This window comes from Lampris incognitus, chromosome 11 (genome assembly GCF_029633865.1).
Source record: "Lampris incognitus isolate fLamInc1 chromosome 11, fLamInc1.hap2, whole genome shotgun sequence".
Classification (NCBI taxonomy): domain Eukaryota; kingdom Metazoa; phylum Chordata; class Actinopteri; order Lampriformes; family Lampridae; genus Lampris; species Lampris incognitus.
Window position 1 is genome coordinate 9312445 of NC_079221.1, and position 18763 is coordinate 9331207.

An 18763-nucleotide genomic window follows, 5' to 3' on the forward strand; every position below is an offset into this window, starting at 1 on the left:
TCTGGCCGGCTGTGTCTGTCCGTCCGTCCGTCTGTGTGTCTGTCTGTGTATTTGTTTTTGATTGACTCGAGTGTCTTTTTTTCTTTTCTTTTCTTTTTTTTGTCGGCAAAAAAAAGAAAAGAAAAGAAAGAAAGCCCCACGTCTTCCGTTTGCCAGAAAAGCGTCGAAAGATGTCCGTAGGCAGCCCGGCTCCCAGCCGTTCCCACAGCTGCGGCTGTATTTTTCCACGCCGCGTTGCCATGGCAAGGGAATCCTCCCCATCCCTCCTCCTCCTCCTCCTCCTCCCCCTCTGAGCAGCCCCCAATCACTCTTCATTGGCGGGGCTCTCCTCCAGAGGCGTGATGGCGGGGAGGCCCAGTCCCGTTGCATTGTGGGATGCAGTGAGGCTGGCGACAGTGTGTAGGAGGACAAGGACCAGCAGGCAGAGTTTGAGCCGGCTGTTACACAGTCTGCAGGCTGCCGAGGAGCTGAGGGAGGTACGATGCTGGCATGGCGGGTGAGTTCTTTTCAGGGTGCCCCGGGAACGGTTGTCGGCTTTTAAGTCCCACCGCACGTCACAGCACTCTGCGCTGGGGTCCATGCCTGACGGATAGTCCTCCAGCAGCCCTGGGGAGTCAGAGGTACAACAAACACTGTGTTAAAGACACACACACGCCGCTGCAGCCCCACAATATCTCAAATATGTTTGACGAGGGATTTTATTCGCGCTTTATTGGTGCAGGTAAAGTCCCATTGAGATCAGAGTCTCTTTGGCAGGGGAGACGTCTTCAGGGATAACCCCCACCGGCATCCAAATTATTTTAATCTTACCCGGGGATTTAGGTTTATGAAACGTTAATAGTGTTCGGAAACCGTTGCACAACAGATTCTGTGCACCGTCTGACCTGGAAAACCTGGGAACCCGCGTAATACAGACGCACATATTCAGGACGTCCAACAGTCATAAACGGTGGGGGCTTAACGGGTTGAAAACACAAATAGCAGAATTACTCTCTCGGCAGGAACATCCGAAGCCAAAGTGGCTTTTTTTTGGGGGGGGGGGGCAGTGTGCATGCTAATGTGGGGAACGAACTTTGAAGATGGTTAAGTCTGCACGCACTCTGCACAGCTCGACTGTAAACAGCTTAACTCTGACAAGAGAGCCCCTATAATTACTGCAGTAATCTGACAAGGTCTGCATTCCAAGCACCCGTCTATGGCGACCCATTGATGAAACGCACACGCATGTATGCACGCACGCACACACACATAGTTTGTGTGTGTGTTTGTATTTCTACACTTGCGAGGATTCTCATTTGAGCGCATTTATTCGTTAACCTCTAATCCTAACCTTAACCGTCTGAGCTACATGCCGCACCTTAACCATCACCCTAACCTTAACCCAAACCTGATTCTAACATTAAAGGATAATTCTGGGGGGGGGTCATATTTTTGTAGGTTCTGCTATCGTGCATCTCAGTTATGACATTTTACTCACTGACTATTGCAGAGGTTTGGGATACAGGACCCTCACTGGACTCGGCTTTAAAATGTCTTCCTATGGAGCAACTGAACACGAGGGTCAGACGTCGCTTCGACAAGTCTACTGTAACACCGTTGTCTAAACCTCGTATTTGGAAGTGAAAATGAAGGCGCCAGTTAAAAATCATTACCCTCAACATTATCGCCAATGCTCACTCGCATTGCAGAGCCGCTTCCTGGTTAAAGTTGCAGGAATGACCAGATTATATTTACCACAGGCAGCATTTACCAGTGATAAACTACCCAGGCAGAAGTCATGGATGGTGGGAATACAAGTCAAGTCAATTTTATTTGTATAGCCCAAATTATAAGCTTGTCTCAGGGGGCTTTACAGCAACACACCATCCTGTCCTTAGACCCTCGCATCGGATACGGAACAAATAAGGAAATGTAAAGAAATCCTGTAGGTGGTTGAGCTGAGTCAGTAGGGTTTCTGCTGTTGTTGTTGAAAGGACACGTTTAATGCTCATGTTTAGTTTCCCCATGAGAAGCTGTTGTAAAGCTGCGTTCAGCAGTGGTCCGAGGTCCAAAATCTCCAAAATAAAGCCGGTAAGTAAAATCGTATTATTATCAATGTGCACAGTAGAAGTAACTACGAAAATAAGACACGGGTTGTATGAAATCCTAATTATCCATCCATTATCCAAACTGCTTTTCCTGCTCTCAGGGTCGCGGGGATGCTGGAGCCTATCCCAGCAGCCTTTGGGCGGCAGGCAGGGAGACACCCTGGACAGGCCGCCAGGCCATCACACAGGGCCGACATACATACACACACACTCATGCACACACACGCACACACACATTCATACCTAGGGGCAATTTAGTACGGCCGATCCACCTGACCTACATGTCTTTGGACTGTGGGAGGAAACCAGAGCCCCCGGAGGAAACCCACGCAGACACGGGGAGAACATGCAAACTCCACACAGAGGACGACCCGGGACGACCCCCAAAGTTGGACTACCCTGGGGCTCGAACCCAGGACCTTCTTGCTGTGAGGCGACCGCGCCAACCACCGTACCACCCCGTAATTCTCCTTGAACCCTTAATCCAAGTCGTAACCCTAAAACAAACCCTTGAAGAAGTGAGGGCTGGTTCTTACTTTGCATAGAAGTCCTCACTTTGCAAAAATGTGCTCCAGTTGGTCCTCCAAATATAGCTGAACACCCCCCCCCCACACACACACACACAGCAGTAAACACAAGTGGTGTAGTAGGTTGTGTTTGTCATCGCTCCCTCAGTCATCCAAACACTTGGCCAGTTATAATATTTACCGTCTGCACAGCACTCACTCATTTTATCCCTCTCCTCTCTCTCTCTCTCTCTCTCTCGTCCTCTGCTCCTCTTTTTGTTGTGATCCGTTAGTGACCTCGTATTTGGGGAGCAGACCAAAGATGACAGCTAAGTTACGTAATGTGCACAGCACATTCCCACTCACTTCCGCCGTGACACACGCACACACACACACACACACACACACACACACACCCGACAAACACCTCGTAAAGCCAAACACAGTTTGGCGTGCGGGGCACTCGGGTCAAATCTCGACGTCGCGACAAATACTCTTGCTCTTGCTTATTAGATCAATTATTTCCAAAACACTAAACTTGACCAAGGAGGGGGGGAGGGGGGGGCGTAGAATTTGCCAGTTTCTTCTGCCCGTTTCCCTTAATTACAAGACGACGCTTCTTCAACATGACCACCAGAGGGCGACGTCAACATGTGAGAATATCTAAAGTGTGTGTGCGTGTGTGAGAGAGTGAGAGAGAAGGAGACCGAAAGATATTAGGGAGGGTAAGGGCTGCATTTAATCACACTGCAGGCCTGCAGACTGGCACAGTATCTTCCACTATGTATGCACGCTCCTTCCAGAAACGGCGCTCCCTTATGTAACTGCTAGTTGGCGCTGTAAATATTTCACGCCACACGTTTATTGTGCTTGAAACACCAAGACAAAATGATCACGAACAGAGAGATGTGTATTCCTGTCATTAGGAGTGTCTCAGTGGAGCGCGGCACCCAACCAGGTACAGCGATCGTGCCAAAGCTGAAAGGTCAGAGGTCAAAAATCCTACGTGTCGATCAACAGCCAACCCTTCCCTCTGCCTCTCTGTTCACTGCTCGGCTCGTGGGATGGAAACTGTACCTGTGCATATAAAACTGGGGCTGCCTCCGTGTATGAGATCGTCATTGTCGGGCAGAATGAAGGGGCACCGCTGCTGCACCTCCAGACAGTACTGGCCACAGGGGATCCGCTTAGTGCAGTGCATCTGGGTGGTCTGGAAGTACTGAGAACACAGCCAGGGCTTATACACCATCTAGGGCGAGAGACAGTGAGATAAAGTGGGGGGGGGGTAGAGGAAGAGAGCAGAGTGAGCATATATTGATGAGTTAGAGAAGGTTACAGTTGATGACACGCACAGATAATACACACACACACACACACACACACACATACACACTGGGAGGTGCACACACTCATGCACCTGAATGCGGCATTGCGCACGCGGTCGCAAGCACTCATCATCTATGACCTCTACTGTTATTGATTCGCCGAGATTGATCAGACTTCCTGGTATCCACTGCCCAATGGATGTGGTCACCGCTGGGAGGTCATGATTTTGTCCGAGTAAACAGATCTTGCCGCACCACCTCACCGGAATAGCGGAGTACATGTGTCCGCCGTGCATGCTGTGTTTTAGTAGCTGGCGGCTGCCGTGTTGTCGAAAGGGATACGGCACTTCCTGTTCTTCTGTATGTACACAGGAAGTCCTGTAATAGCCAATCAATTTCACCATAATGGCACACAACAGGCAAGCTGAGAAAGCCTGTGTGCAGTGCGAATTAGTGTAGTTCATGAATAATCATCACAACCCAAAAGTAGGGGAAGGAGAACCCCCAACTTGGGACTTGTTTCATGTTTTAAGGCTTAACAACAAGGATATTTTTTTCAATACTTAACATAAGAGCGATTGATGTGGAAGTTGTACAATTCTGCTTAATCAAATACTGTCGGTATCAAAAGTGATACTGATGGGGGCGTCCGGGTAGCGTAGCAGTCTACTCCGTTGTCTACCAACACAGGGATCGCCAGTTTGAATCCCCATGTTACCTCCGGCTTGGTCGGGAGTCCCTACAGACACAATTAGCCGTGTCTGCGGGTGGGAAGCCGGATGTGGGTATGTGTCCTGGTTACTGCACTAGCGCCTCCTCTGGTTGGTCGGGGTGCCTGTTCGACGTCCCCCCGGTGAAACCCCTCACTGTCAGGTGAAAAGAAGCAGCTGGCAACTCCACATGTATCGGAGGAGGCATGTGGTAGTCTGCAGCCCTCCCCGGATCGGCAGAGAGGGGGTGGAGCAGCGACCGGGACAGCTCGGAAGAGTGGGGTAATTGGCCAAGTACAATTTGGGGGGGGGGGGAATCCCCCAAAACAGTGATACTGATGCTCCTGTGGCGGTTAGCAGAGGACCAAAGCATGTCCGTCCATCCATTATCCGAGCTGCTTATCCTGCTCTCAGGGTTGCCGGGATGCTGGAGCCTATCCCAGCAGTCATTGGGCGGCGGGCGGGAAGAAACCCTCGACAGGCTGCAAGGCCATCACACAGGGCCGACAAGGACCAAAGCATGTGCCTCAGTTAAATGTGGTTGTTTTGTATTTGAAGTGTCTTCATAGATTTAACAAACCCTTGTACAAGTGAGGCCAAACGATGCTGCCCACTTAGCGCCTCATTTTCCACCTCCTCCTTGATAAGCTGGCCGCTCTGTTAGCGTGGTGCCTAGCGTGTTTAGCCTTTTAGCAAGTCTCCTAATTAGCTGCTCGTTTCCCGAGGATAAACTGCAGGGAGCGCTAGTCAAGTCGGTGCCCACCGCCGGCTAACCGCTATGCTTACAGCACGCCCAATCACACGCCATGTCACCACTACAGCGTGTGCGTGTGCGTGTGATTCAGTGTTACTGTGGACTTCATATAAGGTATCAAACGGCTAATTTGGAGCTTCCGTCAAATGACACAAAAAAAAGAAGACATAAATGAAATGCTTGAACACAGCAGGGGAACTGTCAGACTGAATTTATTACCTCCGTCACTTTGGGTGCTGGCATGAAATTCTTATCATCTAATTATATCAGAAGAAATTTTTGTGACAAGCGACTGTTTAAAAGAGAGAGAGGGGGGGAACCGCAACTGCTCTTCACTTGGGATGACACCGCAGCTCCCATATCCGGTTTGGATGTAGTTCCCGTTAATTCCCGTTGGTCCGTCCGTTTGGGAATGTTGAAACACACTAGGGCCAACCGACACATGACACGGGAGGGTGAAACTACCAGTATCACAGGCCCGAAACAGACCAAACCATTTAGAAACTACCAGTTCAGCTACAGAAAAGTTCCTGGGCGGGAAGCGAAGACCCACCGCTTTACAGTCGGGTTATTGTTCTGCGTTACACTGTGTGTGTCATCAGTGATGTAAAGGATGGAGAGACAAATAGTGCCAGCATGAAACGAGTAAATACATATCCAAGAGCTGCAAAACACACAAGTTTTTTTTTAATCATCGCAAGAGGTTATTATTACCCTGACTGCTCCGAAATGTTACTTCAGTACAACATGGTATGATCAAGGAATATGATGGGAGTAATGAATACATCCCAAACCCCACTACACCCTGAAATAGTTTGTTCTGCTTTGATAGAGAATTGTGTACTGACTGTAATTTAAGTGGCTGTGCAGAACTCCACGTTAACATTTTCACTTGCCAACCTTAATGTAGTGTACATCTTGGTGTAAAAGTTAGGCTTTCAAATCTAGTAATTGCCAATTTGGTTTCTTGTTGCCCCCCCCCCCCCGTAAATGGTAAATGGACTGCATTTTATATGGAGCTTTTCTAGTCTACCGACCACTCAGAGCGCTTTTACAGTGTATGCCTCACATTCACCCATTCACACACGCATTCACACACTGATGGAGGAGGCTGCCGTGCAAGGTGCCAACCTGCTCATCAGGAGCAGTTAGGGGTTCAGTGTCTTGCTCAAGGACACTTCAGCATGCTCTCTGCAGGAACCAGCGGCCTTCTGATTACTGGACGACCCGCTCTACATCCTGAGCCATGCCAAGGTTTATGGATGTGGTGAGGGAAGACATGCAGGTGGCTGGTGTGACAGAGGAAGATGCAGAAGACAGGAAGAGATGGAAATGGATGATCCGCTGTGTCGACCCCTAATTGGAGCAGCTGAAAGTAGTAATAGTAGTAGAATGTACCGTCAGCTCCACTATGACTCAAGCCTATCAGACACTTTATAAATGAACCATGTTCCCCAAGGCCACATGTGCATTTCAAATTATGACACTGAGGCACCCAGGCCTTCAGATGGTGTGAAGACACCCATTTTACTCATCCTTGGGTCTTTGTAAACCAGTCTTAAGAGACCTTTAGCGGGCTGCACCAAAATTGGGAACATATTCCGTTCCCATTATACAGCACTGCTGTGGGACATGCTGACGAGACAGAATTTTTTTGTTGTTGTGGTGAAGCGTCACTGACTGTATAGGGGACGGTAGAGATTAGCTAGTTAGTGATCTGCTTCAGAGTGGAGTGTTTCCCAGCTAACCAGCATGTAGATGAGCAGTGGGGCTGTGTATTAGTAAGAACTATGTTGTGCGATTCGCATCATGATACATGTGTCGTGATTCAGTATATTGTGACATATACTAAGAGCACTGCGATATGTTGCAAAATCAAATTTTCAGAAAAATGACATATGCTTAAAATCAGAGTAATCAGGGATATAGCTAGTGTCTGTCTGTTTATTCTTAAAAAATTACCCCAGGTCTTATATCCCAGGTGCTACATGCAAATCTCCAAACTCACATTTTAGTCCCAAGATTTTAGATGAAGCTGTTTCAGCACAATTAGCTTGTATGAGTCTACAAAAAAAAAATTTTTTTTAAGAAACTACAGCCTGGTTTTTGAGCAATGATTAACACGGAGACTGCATCTTTAAAATAACCAATCATGCAAATTAAAACGTCGATCAAGGTTCACCTTGATCAATTATTTTAGATGTTAGTACCATCTTTTACACTATAAACTGTACAGTTTTAGCTGACCAGTTCAGAAGTTTTGGTTGGTGTTGAGATTGGATTTCTAAATTGGTTATTTGAATACATCTTGCATCTCAAATACAGCCTTCTATTTTACAATGGAAAACTCCTCTTCCTCCTCAGAATCTGTAACCTGTTGGGACATTACCCAGGGTTCATTTTTAGGCCCACTGCAGTTCTGATTTACATGTAAATCCATTTGGTCAGTTTGGTCATATCACTGAGATTTCCTTTAAATTATATGCTGATTACACACCGTTATAGCTACCTCTCAAACTAAATTTTCTAAATTATAATATTTTCTAATTCTAATTGTTCCGTTTTATTACCTTGTCTAATTTTAACATGCAAGGCTTTCATGTTTTGCTTGCTGTGATGTGTATTTTAGTGTGTTGTTTGCGTTTATCTGTAAAAATTACCTTGAAATTTATGCTTTGGTATTTTTTGTACATTTTGTAAGTTTGTTTTGTTAGCGTTGATAGTAAACATAGATTGCTCAGTGGTGCATGGCATACTTTTACATTAAATTCATTTAGCTAAAAAAAAATCTTTAATTATTTATATTAATCTTGATTTAAAAAATATTGCCTGTCACATCTTGCCTTACACCTGGGTAGGCACCACAACAGACATTAGGTCCAGCGACTTTTACAAAAGTCATTGTACTTATTGCCAGCTGGACTAGGACCGCTGTGATATTATGGTCAAATATAAAAGTTTAAGTTTAGGGATTTGATCTAAAAAAAAAAAAAAGGCATTCAAATAACCAGAGAAGCTGGGCCATGTTATCTGTCTGTGACACACAGGTTAGCATGTGTGCAAACATGACTGAACATACAAACACACACATGCACACACGCGTGCACATACACATTAAAACCCAGATAAATTGCCATGTGCTAGTAATTACATTTCCGATGGAAGATAAGGTTGGTTCCTGAGGAAGGGACAGAACAACACACACACGCACACGCACACACACACACACACACACACACACACACACACACACACACACACACACACACACACACACACACACACACATATACAAACTAACATATGCACACAGAGATTGCCCTTCTCTCTGTGCTGCTATCGCAGTGTGAATGTCACAGTAACTAAATTTGGTCACGTGACCAGTCTTAATATCACATCCTGTGCACATCAGGCTAATATTTCTAGATTATCAAACCACAGCAAGCATGTGTGTGGGTGAATGTGAGGGGGGTTTTTTTGTGCGTTCCCGTGAGAGTGTTTGTGCCGTTGCCGGGTGCGTTGATCTTGTATAACACATCTTCATTTCCATTTCATGTCCTCCAGATCTGATGCTTGGACAGCAGTTCAGCCTATAACTGACAGCAGTGAGAGACAAAGACAAACTGGAGACAAAGGGTAGGGATTTTTCTCACCCAGCCATGTCTCATATTACATCGACAATGACAGCATGTCGAGCATGTCGACGGGCATATTTTTGGGGTATTTTTCAGCCTTCTCCGCTGCTCGGCAAACTCTCGTATTACTTTATCAAATTCAGAGCTTATCCTGCCCCCGTCCCCAGAGGTTTAGACATGGATCAATAATCTGGCTGGATAATCAATAGCATCACAACTAAAGAGATTATCTTTAAACGCCACCTAAAGGCCAGCTAAACCTTTTAGCTTTGATTCCGAGCCTGAGAAAGGGCCTCTGACATGCCGCGCACCCTTTTGCCTCCCCGTTTTATCAATATTGTCTGAAAAGAGGTATCAATTAAGTTCTGCGAATACAACAGTTTCAGATCTGCGTCCAGCAACACAGACGTATGTTTCAATACAGAGAGAACGCGACCTTCGGTGACCTTTTTCCACGGCCTAAATGACAATAACCAACTCATGACTCAGCTGTGATAATAAAGTGTGTGAAATTATAGATTCTCATCATTTTTGTTCATTCTCATTTACACATGAAGTTAACCCCCCCCCCACCCTTTTCTCCCCAGTTGTACTTGGCCAGTTATCTTATTTTCCGAGCCGTCCTGGTTTGCTGCTCCACAACCTCTGCCGATCCGGGGAGGGCTGCAGACTACCACATGCCTCCTCCCATACATGTGGAGTCGCCAGCCGCTTCTTTTCACCTGACAGTGAAGAGTTTTGCCGGGGGGGGGGGGGGACGTAGCACAAGGGAGGATCAGACTTCCCTCCAGTTCCTCGTCCCCCCGCGAACAGCCCCCCCCCGCAACCGACCAGAGGAGAGGTGCCAGTGCAGCGACCAGGACACATGCCCACATCCAGCTTCCCACCTGCAGACACGGACAAATGTGTTTTTAGAGATGCCCGACCAAGCCGGAGGTAACACGGGGATTCGAACCAGCGATCCCCGTGTTGGTAGGCAACGGAATAGACCGCCACATGGAGGTGAATTTCAAATTTAATTCGTCTCTTTAGCAGAGAATAACATAATAATGTAGTAAAGTACGCACTGGCTCACTGGGTTGATTAAAAATATTCAGTTCAATTATTGCTCCTTATTGTGTTCGGGGCCCGATTCAGCTCAGAGGGGAATTTTTTCATTCAGTTACCATTTCGTTTTCGTCATGGAAACGAGGTCGCGGGTGCATCTATTTACGTCATCGTTCGCCACCTGTGGCAGTAAGAACCTAAAGGGGGCCCGGGAGGTCGGTTCAGTTCGGCCCATGAGTCACAGAAGGTCGGCGTGACCTCTGAACCCGTCAGTCTCGGCAACATCTGCCCAGAGTCTTGACGAGATGGGATGTCGAAACCTGCAAGCGCTGTTCCGCGCTCGGCTGCGTACTCGTGTCCTCTCGCTCCTCTTTTGTCCTAGTTAACGGAGACTCCTGCTGCTCGAGAGACCACAGCACCCCTGGTCATCAGTCTCCCGTACGCCCCTGACTGGTGATTTATCACACCGCTGTCAAGCCAGGCCTCAGAGAACGGAAGAGAGAGAGAGAGATTGACGAGGTAGCGATAGGATGGACTCTCTCTCTATTTTTCTTCCAACAACCTTCTGCTATGCTCTCTCAACCCCCTTGGGGAGAGACAGTAAAACGCTGCCTCCTCCTCCTCAGTCACCAATGCAGTAAGTTAGAAGTCAGCCGCCACACTCGCGCTCCCTTTGCTCTCCCATATATATCTGCTGCCTTTCACTTCCTGTCACATCTCTCTTTCCAGTTTGTCCCCCCACCCCCCACCCCCCCATCCTCTTCTTTGTCTCTCATCTGTGCCGCCGCCGCTCCCTCGGCCGCTGTAGCTTGCTTGCCTACTGTATGGCTGGTTATCTGCCGAGTTAGCTTAGCTGCCTTCGCGGCTCGCATTATTCCACCGCGATTAGGCTAATAAGCTCATAATTGATGGGAGACCTTTCCCTGCCCTGCGGTATTGGCTCTAAGTGGCCCCTGATGGCCCTGCCTTGTCAGTGCCTCGTCCTAAATGCTTTATCTGGACTTGTGTGTTTTTTTTGTTTGTTTTGTTTTTGTTAAATTGTTGACAGAGGCCGGGGGAGCTGGTAGTTTTACACCAGATTGCTGCAGCCCTCGACTCATTTTCACCTCGGCGTGCACGCACACGCCGGCACAGACACGGCAGCCTCCGCCGCCACACACGAGACACAGCCAGGCCACGCGCCTTAATGAGTATGACAGTAACACGGCCATTTGCTGCTCGGCTGCGTGTAAGCTACCCTGCCCTCCTTTATCCGCTTTTCTGCTGTCTTTATTCAAATGATCCCCGGCTTTAATGCCGCACTAGAACATGTCTCCCGCACAATTGTCTGGTATTACCATACCGCAGAATTTTTGCGAGACGGGTGGGGTGGGGTGGGGTGGGGGGGGTGGGGTGACATCACAATTAGAGAAGGCAGAGATGAACGCGGGACTCCTTTAGGGGGAACCCGGCCCTCGTGCTGGACTTCATACCCGCCGTAGCTCAGTACTGTACGCTGCCAGCAGAGGATGCGGCTGGTTTCTCTGCTGGCGGTGTACGGTACTGCCAGCAGACAATATCCGCAGTACTGTGCCGTATCCTCCGCACGGTGTGCAGCAAGATGAGCGGGCCTTTGTAGCCGTGCCTCTCAGCCAGGCTGAGAGGTGAAGGGTCAAATGGAGGGTACTCTACAGCAGGAGCCGGCGTGTAAACCGTCACCTCATTTCCCACAGTGCACTGTGGAGAAACCGCAGCGCTGCCCCCTGGGAGTTCCACCACAAGCTCGGGGTAAAGGGTCATGCAGCAATTTCCAACTGCATGCATGGATTCACACACACACAACACACACACATGCAAACAAACACATACAAAAAAAAAAAACGCACACTTGTTTGTTTGCATGTCCAAACACATCATAAAAGTCAAAGAACGTAATCAAGCGTGAGGCTCGAACACAAAGCAAAGACAAAACCGCAGGTCTCGGCGAGGGGAGCGGCTCTCGGCTTTGCAAACAACCCGTTTGCACAGATCACGGCGTCTGATAGCGGGGCCGTACGAGCGAGCCAACTCTCCCGTGGACGAGATATGATTAGCTTTGTTTAACATACACGTGTAGCCTGGCGTGCCGCACACATCGGAAGACTGAAATGTGTGTCGAGCCGGAGGCGCCGGCGACTACCGAGCATGGAAATTGAGCCGGTGGCAGTTATGTACAGAAAATGTAATGTAACTAATGACGTTAAAGACATGACAGATAGACGTGGCATGAATAGACAGATTTAGCCAAACCAGCTAGCAGGCCAAGGAGAATATAAAAGAATATATAATAAAAAAAAGGGGGGGGGGCTAGCTTGGCTCCAGGCAGACTATAGCCAAAGCGAAGAAGGTTGATTGAGACGGAGGTGAGGTAGAAAAGCACTCGCAGCCCTCCCTGAGTGGCGCCTATTCAAGCACATTAATGCTGCATCTGAATGACTATGACAACACATAAGGCCTGGTTTCTGCATCATGAATAGGAAGGAGAGCCACCTGCTGCTTCTGACTGACTGACACACTTACGAGCACAGGCAAACACTCGTCTGTGCTCACACACACACACACACACACACACGCACACACACAACCAGCACATCTAATGGCTAAACACCGTCTCATGTCTTTTGATGGTCAGGAATCAGAAACACTTTATTTGTCGTTTCCCTCAGCCCATAGCAGTGCAACACAAAGACAAAAACACATCCAAAAACTACAAGAACACAAATACCCAAACCGACACACATATCAAAACTTAACAAAAAAATCACTGTCCAAGGGAACGAACGCCAGCCAGGATGACTGTCGGAATCGCCGGTCTGCATGGGCGAGCAGTTAGCTTAGCCCGCCCCGCTTCCACGTCCTGTCAGACCAACCTCGGCGTTTCCTCCTCGGGTGCAGCTCCAGGCAGGGGCCGTGGTCCCCGGGCCCACTGGACGAAGCAGGCCGAGCTCTCCCAGCCGATCCGGCGCCAGCTCCCCCAGCCAGACACCCTCGACACACCTCCCCGCACTCCCCACGACGACGTCAAAACACCACAGTCAACGCCAGGTGAGGCCGTTCCCCGACCGCTCTCGGTGTTATCGGAACTGCCGGTCTGCATGGGCTAGCAGGCAGCTTAGCCTGCCCCGCTCGCCCAGGCGATCCAGCGCCAGCTCTCCCAGCCATCGAACGAACATAAAACTTAGACGTGGACAACGATACTACGTGGACGGGACCGGGTGAGGCCGCCACAAACGCGAATCTCTGCAGCCATCTTCCCACGCCGAAAGCGGAATAAGAATAAGATGAATAAGAACTGCTCATTTGACTAACCATCCATCCATTATCCAAGCCGCTTATCCCAACTGGGGTCGCGAGGATGCTGGAGTCTATCCCAGCAGTCATTGGGCAGATGGTGGGGAGACACCCTGGACAGGCCGCCAGTCCATCACAGGGCCGACACACACACACATTCACACCTAGACACAATGTAGTACAGCCAATTCACCTGGCCTACATGTCTTTGGACTGTGGGAGGAAACCCACGCAGACACGGGGAGAACATGCAAACTCCACACAGAGGACGACCCGGGACGACCCCCAAGGTTGGACTACCCCGGGGCTCGAACCCAGGACCTCCTTGGTGTGAGGCGACCGCGCTAACCACCGCGCCACCCATTTGACCAACCAAAGCTATGTTAATGCTATCACACACACAGCGAGGGTGCACTGTACTGCGTCGGGTTATTACAAGCTGGAAACGTCCCAAGATGGAGGTCGTGCCGAGACTGTGTGTGTGTGTGTGGGTGGGGAGGGGGGTGGCGGCCATTAACGCAGGGAGGGGGGGCTGCAGATCCCCCTAGTGGAGGGTGCAGCCCCCCCCAGTAGTGGCGTACAAATGCAAAAAAAAAGAAGAAACCATACCTTTATTTTGAACAGTGGGCGGGGCTTCGTGGATGTACATTTCTAATGATAAAGTGAGTGAACGCTCCACTCCAACACGCGCCTTACAGACGAAACGATGACGTCATACCGTAGCGCCCGGCGGAGGCGGCTCCGCGCTGGGCGAGCGCGATGGCTGACGGGACTGTTCATGTTAGGTTTAAACTTGTGTTTTAATGGCGTGGTGTTCATGCCGTGGCTATTCTTGTGTTGTTGTTTCAGGGGGTTCGACTCAGACCAAGTAGGAGACCGTTTACTGACTAACTGACCGTAGGACCTGGACTTGGACTGATGTCGTCACCTGCGACATGACGTCGTTGTCAGTTCTGGTCCGTTCTGGCCCGTGTGAGTAAAAGAGCACCACCCCCCCCCACCCCCGGGGTGGTGCGGTGTATGGGGGCGCGGGATCTCTGCCTCTCGACCCGTTCTTCCACACTGGCTCGGAGCCCCCCCCCCCCCGGAGGGCCCCCCCCCCACTTAAAACATCTCCCCGCGCGCCTGGTGGCGGGAGCGACAACGTGGCGCGTAATGGCGGCGATAAAGGGCAAAAATAGCAGCGGTGCGGTGAGTAACATGAAAAATGAATGACAACAAGATACGGTCTTGGCAGCGTTGGGATGAATAATGGATGACGACAGGAGGTGCCCCGGAGAGAGAGAGAGAGAGAGAGAGAGAGAGAGAGAGAGAGTGAAGGTCTGTACTTCGCACTGTCCAAAAAGACATTTGCAGCCAGTCCGCAACGGTCCGTCCCATCAGGATGCTAAGTTAGTCCTAGCTGGATCACTCAATGCAGTTATCCCAGCTCCTATTTACACACACACACACAGACACACACACACACACAACACAGATGTACCTCTGCCGTTTTTCGGCAGCGTAGTAGTTTACCGTCAGTCGGCTGCACCGCCCGCTCCCTGCACCGCCCGCTCCCTGCACCGCCCGCTCCCTGCACCGCGGGGATCAATAGGCGGACAGACTCGCCCGGAGACTGACAAGATAAGAGAAGAGGGGGAAAAGTCCTCTTGCAAAGAGATGGAGGGAGAAGCGGAGAGAGAGAGAGACTCGAAGAAGATGAGACAGAGGGGCGGCGAGCGAGGGCGGAGGATGTGTGGAGAACGTGGGGACGGAGAGGGAGGAGAGAGAAGAACCCCTTTCTGCCGTGGAGGCGTCCTCGTTTGAGAAAACGTTTTCCCTAAAACTTGGGTTTGATTAATCAAGGTGATCTGGATGTAATTCATCGGTAATGTCGCGCCGACGCTCGGACCGATAATTAATTTGACAGAGATAATTATCAGCGAGATGAGCCGACTGTGAGCGAGAGTGATGAATCAATAAGGGCCTCAGTCATGCAGCCTGCTGTTAGCGCCACCGGGCCTCTGATAAACTGGGCTTCCAGCTCGGAGGTCGGCCATTAGAAAACTATCAGTGTTGCCTTCGGCCTGACCCCCCTCTGTTTGCGTGTGCGTGCACGTGTGTGTAAGCGTGTTTGTGCGTCCCCGTCCGTCCCGTGTACCGTCCTTTCCCTGCAAACGTGCGTCATGATGTGACGAATCCTTGCAGAGACCCAAGAGCAATCCACCGGTGGCCATAAACACACACATGTAATACCATGGGCGGCGCGGTGGTTCGCGTGGTCGCCTCACAGCAGAAGGTTCTGGGTTCGAGCCCCGGGGTAGTCCAACCTTGGGGGTCGTCCTGTGTGTGGAGTTTGCATGTTCTCCCCGTGTCTGCGTGGGTTTCCTCCGAGTGTTCTGGTTTCCTCCCACGGGCCAAAGACATGTAGGTCAGGTGAATAAGCCATACTAAATTCTTCCTAGGTATGAACGTGTGTGTGTGTGGGGTGGGGGGGCTGGGAAGGGGGCCTGTGTGATGGCCTGGCGGCCTGTCCAGGGTGTCTCCCCGCCTGCCACCCAATGACTGCTGGGATAGGCTCCAGCATCCCGCGACCCTGAGAGCAGGATAAGCGGTTCGGATAATGGATGGATGGATGTAATGCCATTGCGAAATTGTGTAATACCATGGGCGGCGCGGTGGTTAGCGCCGTCGCCTCACAGCAAGAAGGTTCTGGGATCGAATCCCGGGGTTGTCCAACCTCGGGGGTCCTCCCAGGTCGTCCTCTGTGTGGCGTTTGCATGTCCTCCCCGTGTCTGCGGTGGGTTTTCTCCGGGGTGCTCCGGTTTCCCCCACCATCAAAAAAGGCATGCATGTTAGGGTTAATACTCCTGTCTGTGCCGCTGAGCAAGGCATGGCAAGACCAACTGGAGTTTGCCCCCGGGTGCTGCACGGCGGCTGCCCGCTGCTGCTAGCTACACAGCTAGGATGGGTTAAATGCAAGGCGTCATTTCCCTACGCAGATCAATAGAGTATATCAAAACCGACAAAAAACAAAAAAAATCCCCTTTTCTCGGTTCTCCCATGCTGTTGTTGCACCTTGTAACCCACCCCCACCCCCACCCCCACCCCACCCCACCAAAACCCCACCTCCACTTGTCTCCCTCTGCAGTTTGCACTGCAGCACAGTTGGATGAAAAATGGCCAGGAAGGTGGGCTGGTGCAAGGTTGCCAGCAAAGACGTAACAGATGCACACACACACACACACACACACACACACACACACACACACACACACACACACACACACACATACACATACACATACACACACACACACACACACACACACACACACACACACACCCCTTTAGACATAAACCCCGCTATCTTTCCCTTATTTTCTGTCCTGCTTGCTTGTTTTCATTCCGTTTCATTTACAGGTGAACAGGAGTGCAGCCACATACTGCACACAGAAAGGGAGAATGTGAGAGAGAGACAGACGGACAGACAGAGAGACAGAGGCAGAGACAGAGAGACAGAGGCAGAGGCAGAGACAGAGACAGAGGCAGAGACAGAGGCAGAGAGACAGAGGCAGAGACAGAGGCAGAGGCAGAGACAGAGACAGAGGCAGAGAGAGAGAGGCAGAGAGACAGAGAGGCAGAGAGACAGAGAGACAGAGGCAGAGAGACAGAGGCAGAGACAGAGAGACAGAGGCAGAGACAGAGAGACAGAGGCAGAGAGAGAGAGACAGAGAGACAGAGACAGAGAGACAGAGGCAGAGAGACAGAGAGACAGAGGCAGAGAGAGAGAGACAGAGAGACAGAGGCAGAGAGACAGAGAGGCAGAGACAGAGACAGAGAGGCAGAGAGACAGAGAGACAGAGGCAGAGAGACAGAGACAGAGAGACAGAGAGACAGAGGCAGAGACAGAGAGACAGAGAGGCAGAGACAGAGACAGAGGCAGAGAGAGAGAGACAGAGGCAGAGGCAGAGACAGAGAGACAGAGGCAGAGACAGAGAGACAGAGGCAGAGAGACAGAGACAGAGAGACAGAGGCAGGGACAGAGAGACAGAGGCAGAGAGACAGAGACAGAGAGACAGAGACAGAGAGACAGAGGCAGAGAGACAGAGAGACAGAGGCAGAGAGACAGAGAGACAGAGGCAGTAATGTCAGCAGCTGCCTAACAGTATTAATGACCTACAGTGGTTTCTGGCTCATTATCGTGGTGTTTTCCTCCCACGGGCAGCTCTGACCCAGCCAGTCTGACATGTAGCTCCGTCAGGCCCCTCGGAGCCTCTTATAGGGGGATCATTAAAAATCAAGACCATGGTCAAACTGGGCCTCCTAGCTCCTCTTCTGTATTGTTTGTTTGTTGTTGTTGTTCAAAAAGGCGTAAATAAAAAGAGGGCGCGTGTGTGTGTGTGTGTGTGTGTGTGTGTGTGTGTGTGTGTGTGTGTGTGTGCGCGCGCGCGCGATGCTGTACAGTACAGGTCTGTCTGCCTCTGTCTGGGAGTTGGAGTCCAGGACAACCTGACTGGAAAACCCTCAGCTGGGCTGGGAGGTCACACACAATCTCATATTCCCCCCTGAGAAAGGGTCTCACAGTGAGCGCTGGAGGGAGGGCAGCCCCCCTGTTCAGCTGTACCCTCGGTGCACCCCTCTCGGGTACAGCTCCGGGGCAGGGCCTTACAGCTCCGGGCAGACGCCATCTCTCCCAGCCAACAAACGAAAAAAATCGACGGGGGAAAAAAAAAAAAAACTTCACACGAAGACAAACTTAGACGCCGACAAAGACGCTACATGGACGGCAATGGGCGAGGACCCCGCAAAGGCGAGGTCGCGCCGCCGTCTTCCCATACCGGAAGTGAAGTGAAAAGTGCTATATAAATGATAACTTTATTTACATTCTAAAACAATTTTACAAAGTGCTTAACGAAGAAGTAAAACCAGACATGGCAAAAATGCTGGTTATTGATTATTGATTATTGATTATTACTGACCTTTGGAGCATCTATAGAGTTAAACGCGTCATTTAGTTACAGCAGCTGTGGACACAGCTGGGCTCTTCAACATGCCCACGCAGGCAGGTCTCGCACACACACACACATACACACACACGCACACACAGACACATACACACACACGCACACACACAACCATTCCTCTGGTACATTTCCTGACGCTTGGCCCCTCGCCATTTCGGGAAAAAGCAAACGAGTACGTCCGTGTTTATCTGGCGAGAGCCCAGAAGCAACAAATAAAGTCAGAGAAGAAGAAGAAGAAGAAGAAGACGGCCATCTTCAAAGGCCGTCGCTAGTTTATCGCTGCGTTTGGGAGGGGGGGGGTGGGAATCAAAGGTGGCGCTCTTCAAAGCCACAGAGAAGGGAGGGGAAAGGGCCCATCTTTTAATTAAAAGCTCACGTAAAGGT

At 50.2% G+C, this 18763-nt stretch overlaps 1 protein-coding gene across 1 annotated transcript in view; it reads right to left on the reverse strand.

Moving 5' to 3' along the window:
* Positions 1 to 304: 304 nt before the first annotated feature.
* The window catches only part of LOC130121223 (NALCN channel auxiliary factor 1), a 128384-nt gene continuing 109925 nt past the window's right edge, over positions 305 to 18763 (reverse strand). Inside the window, exons 2-3 of the mRNA XM_056290103.1 lie at positions 3671 to 3842; positions 305 to 606 (exon numbers count right to left, since the gene is read on the reverse strand). Of these exons, the coding sequence (XP_056146078.1) occupies positions 305 to 606; positions 3671 to 3842 (474 nt within the window). The remainder of the gene's footprint in view (positions 607 to 3670; positions 3843 to 18763) is intronic.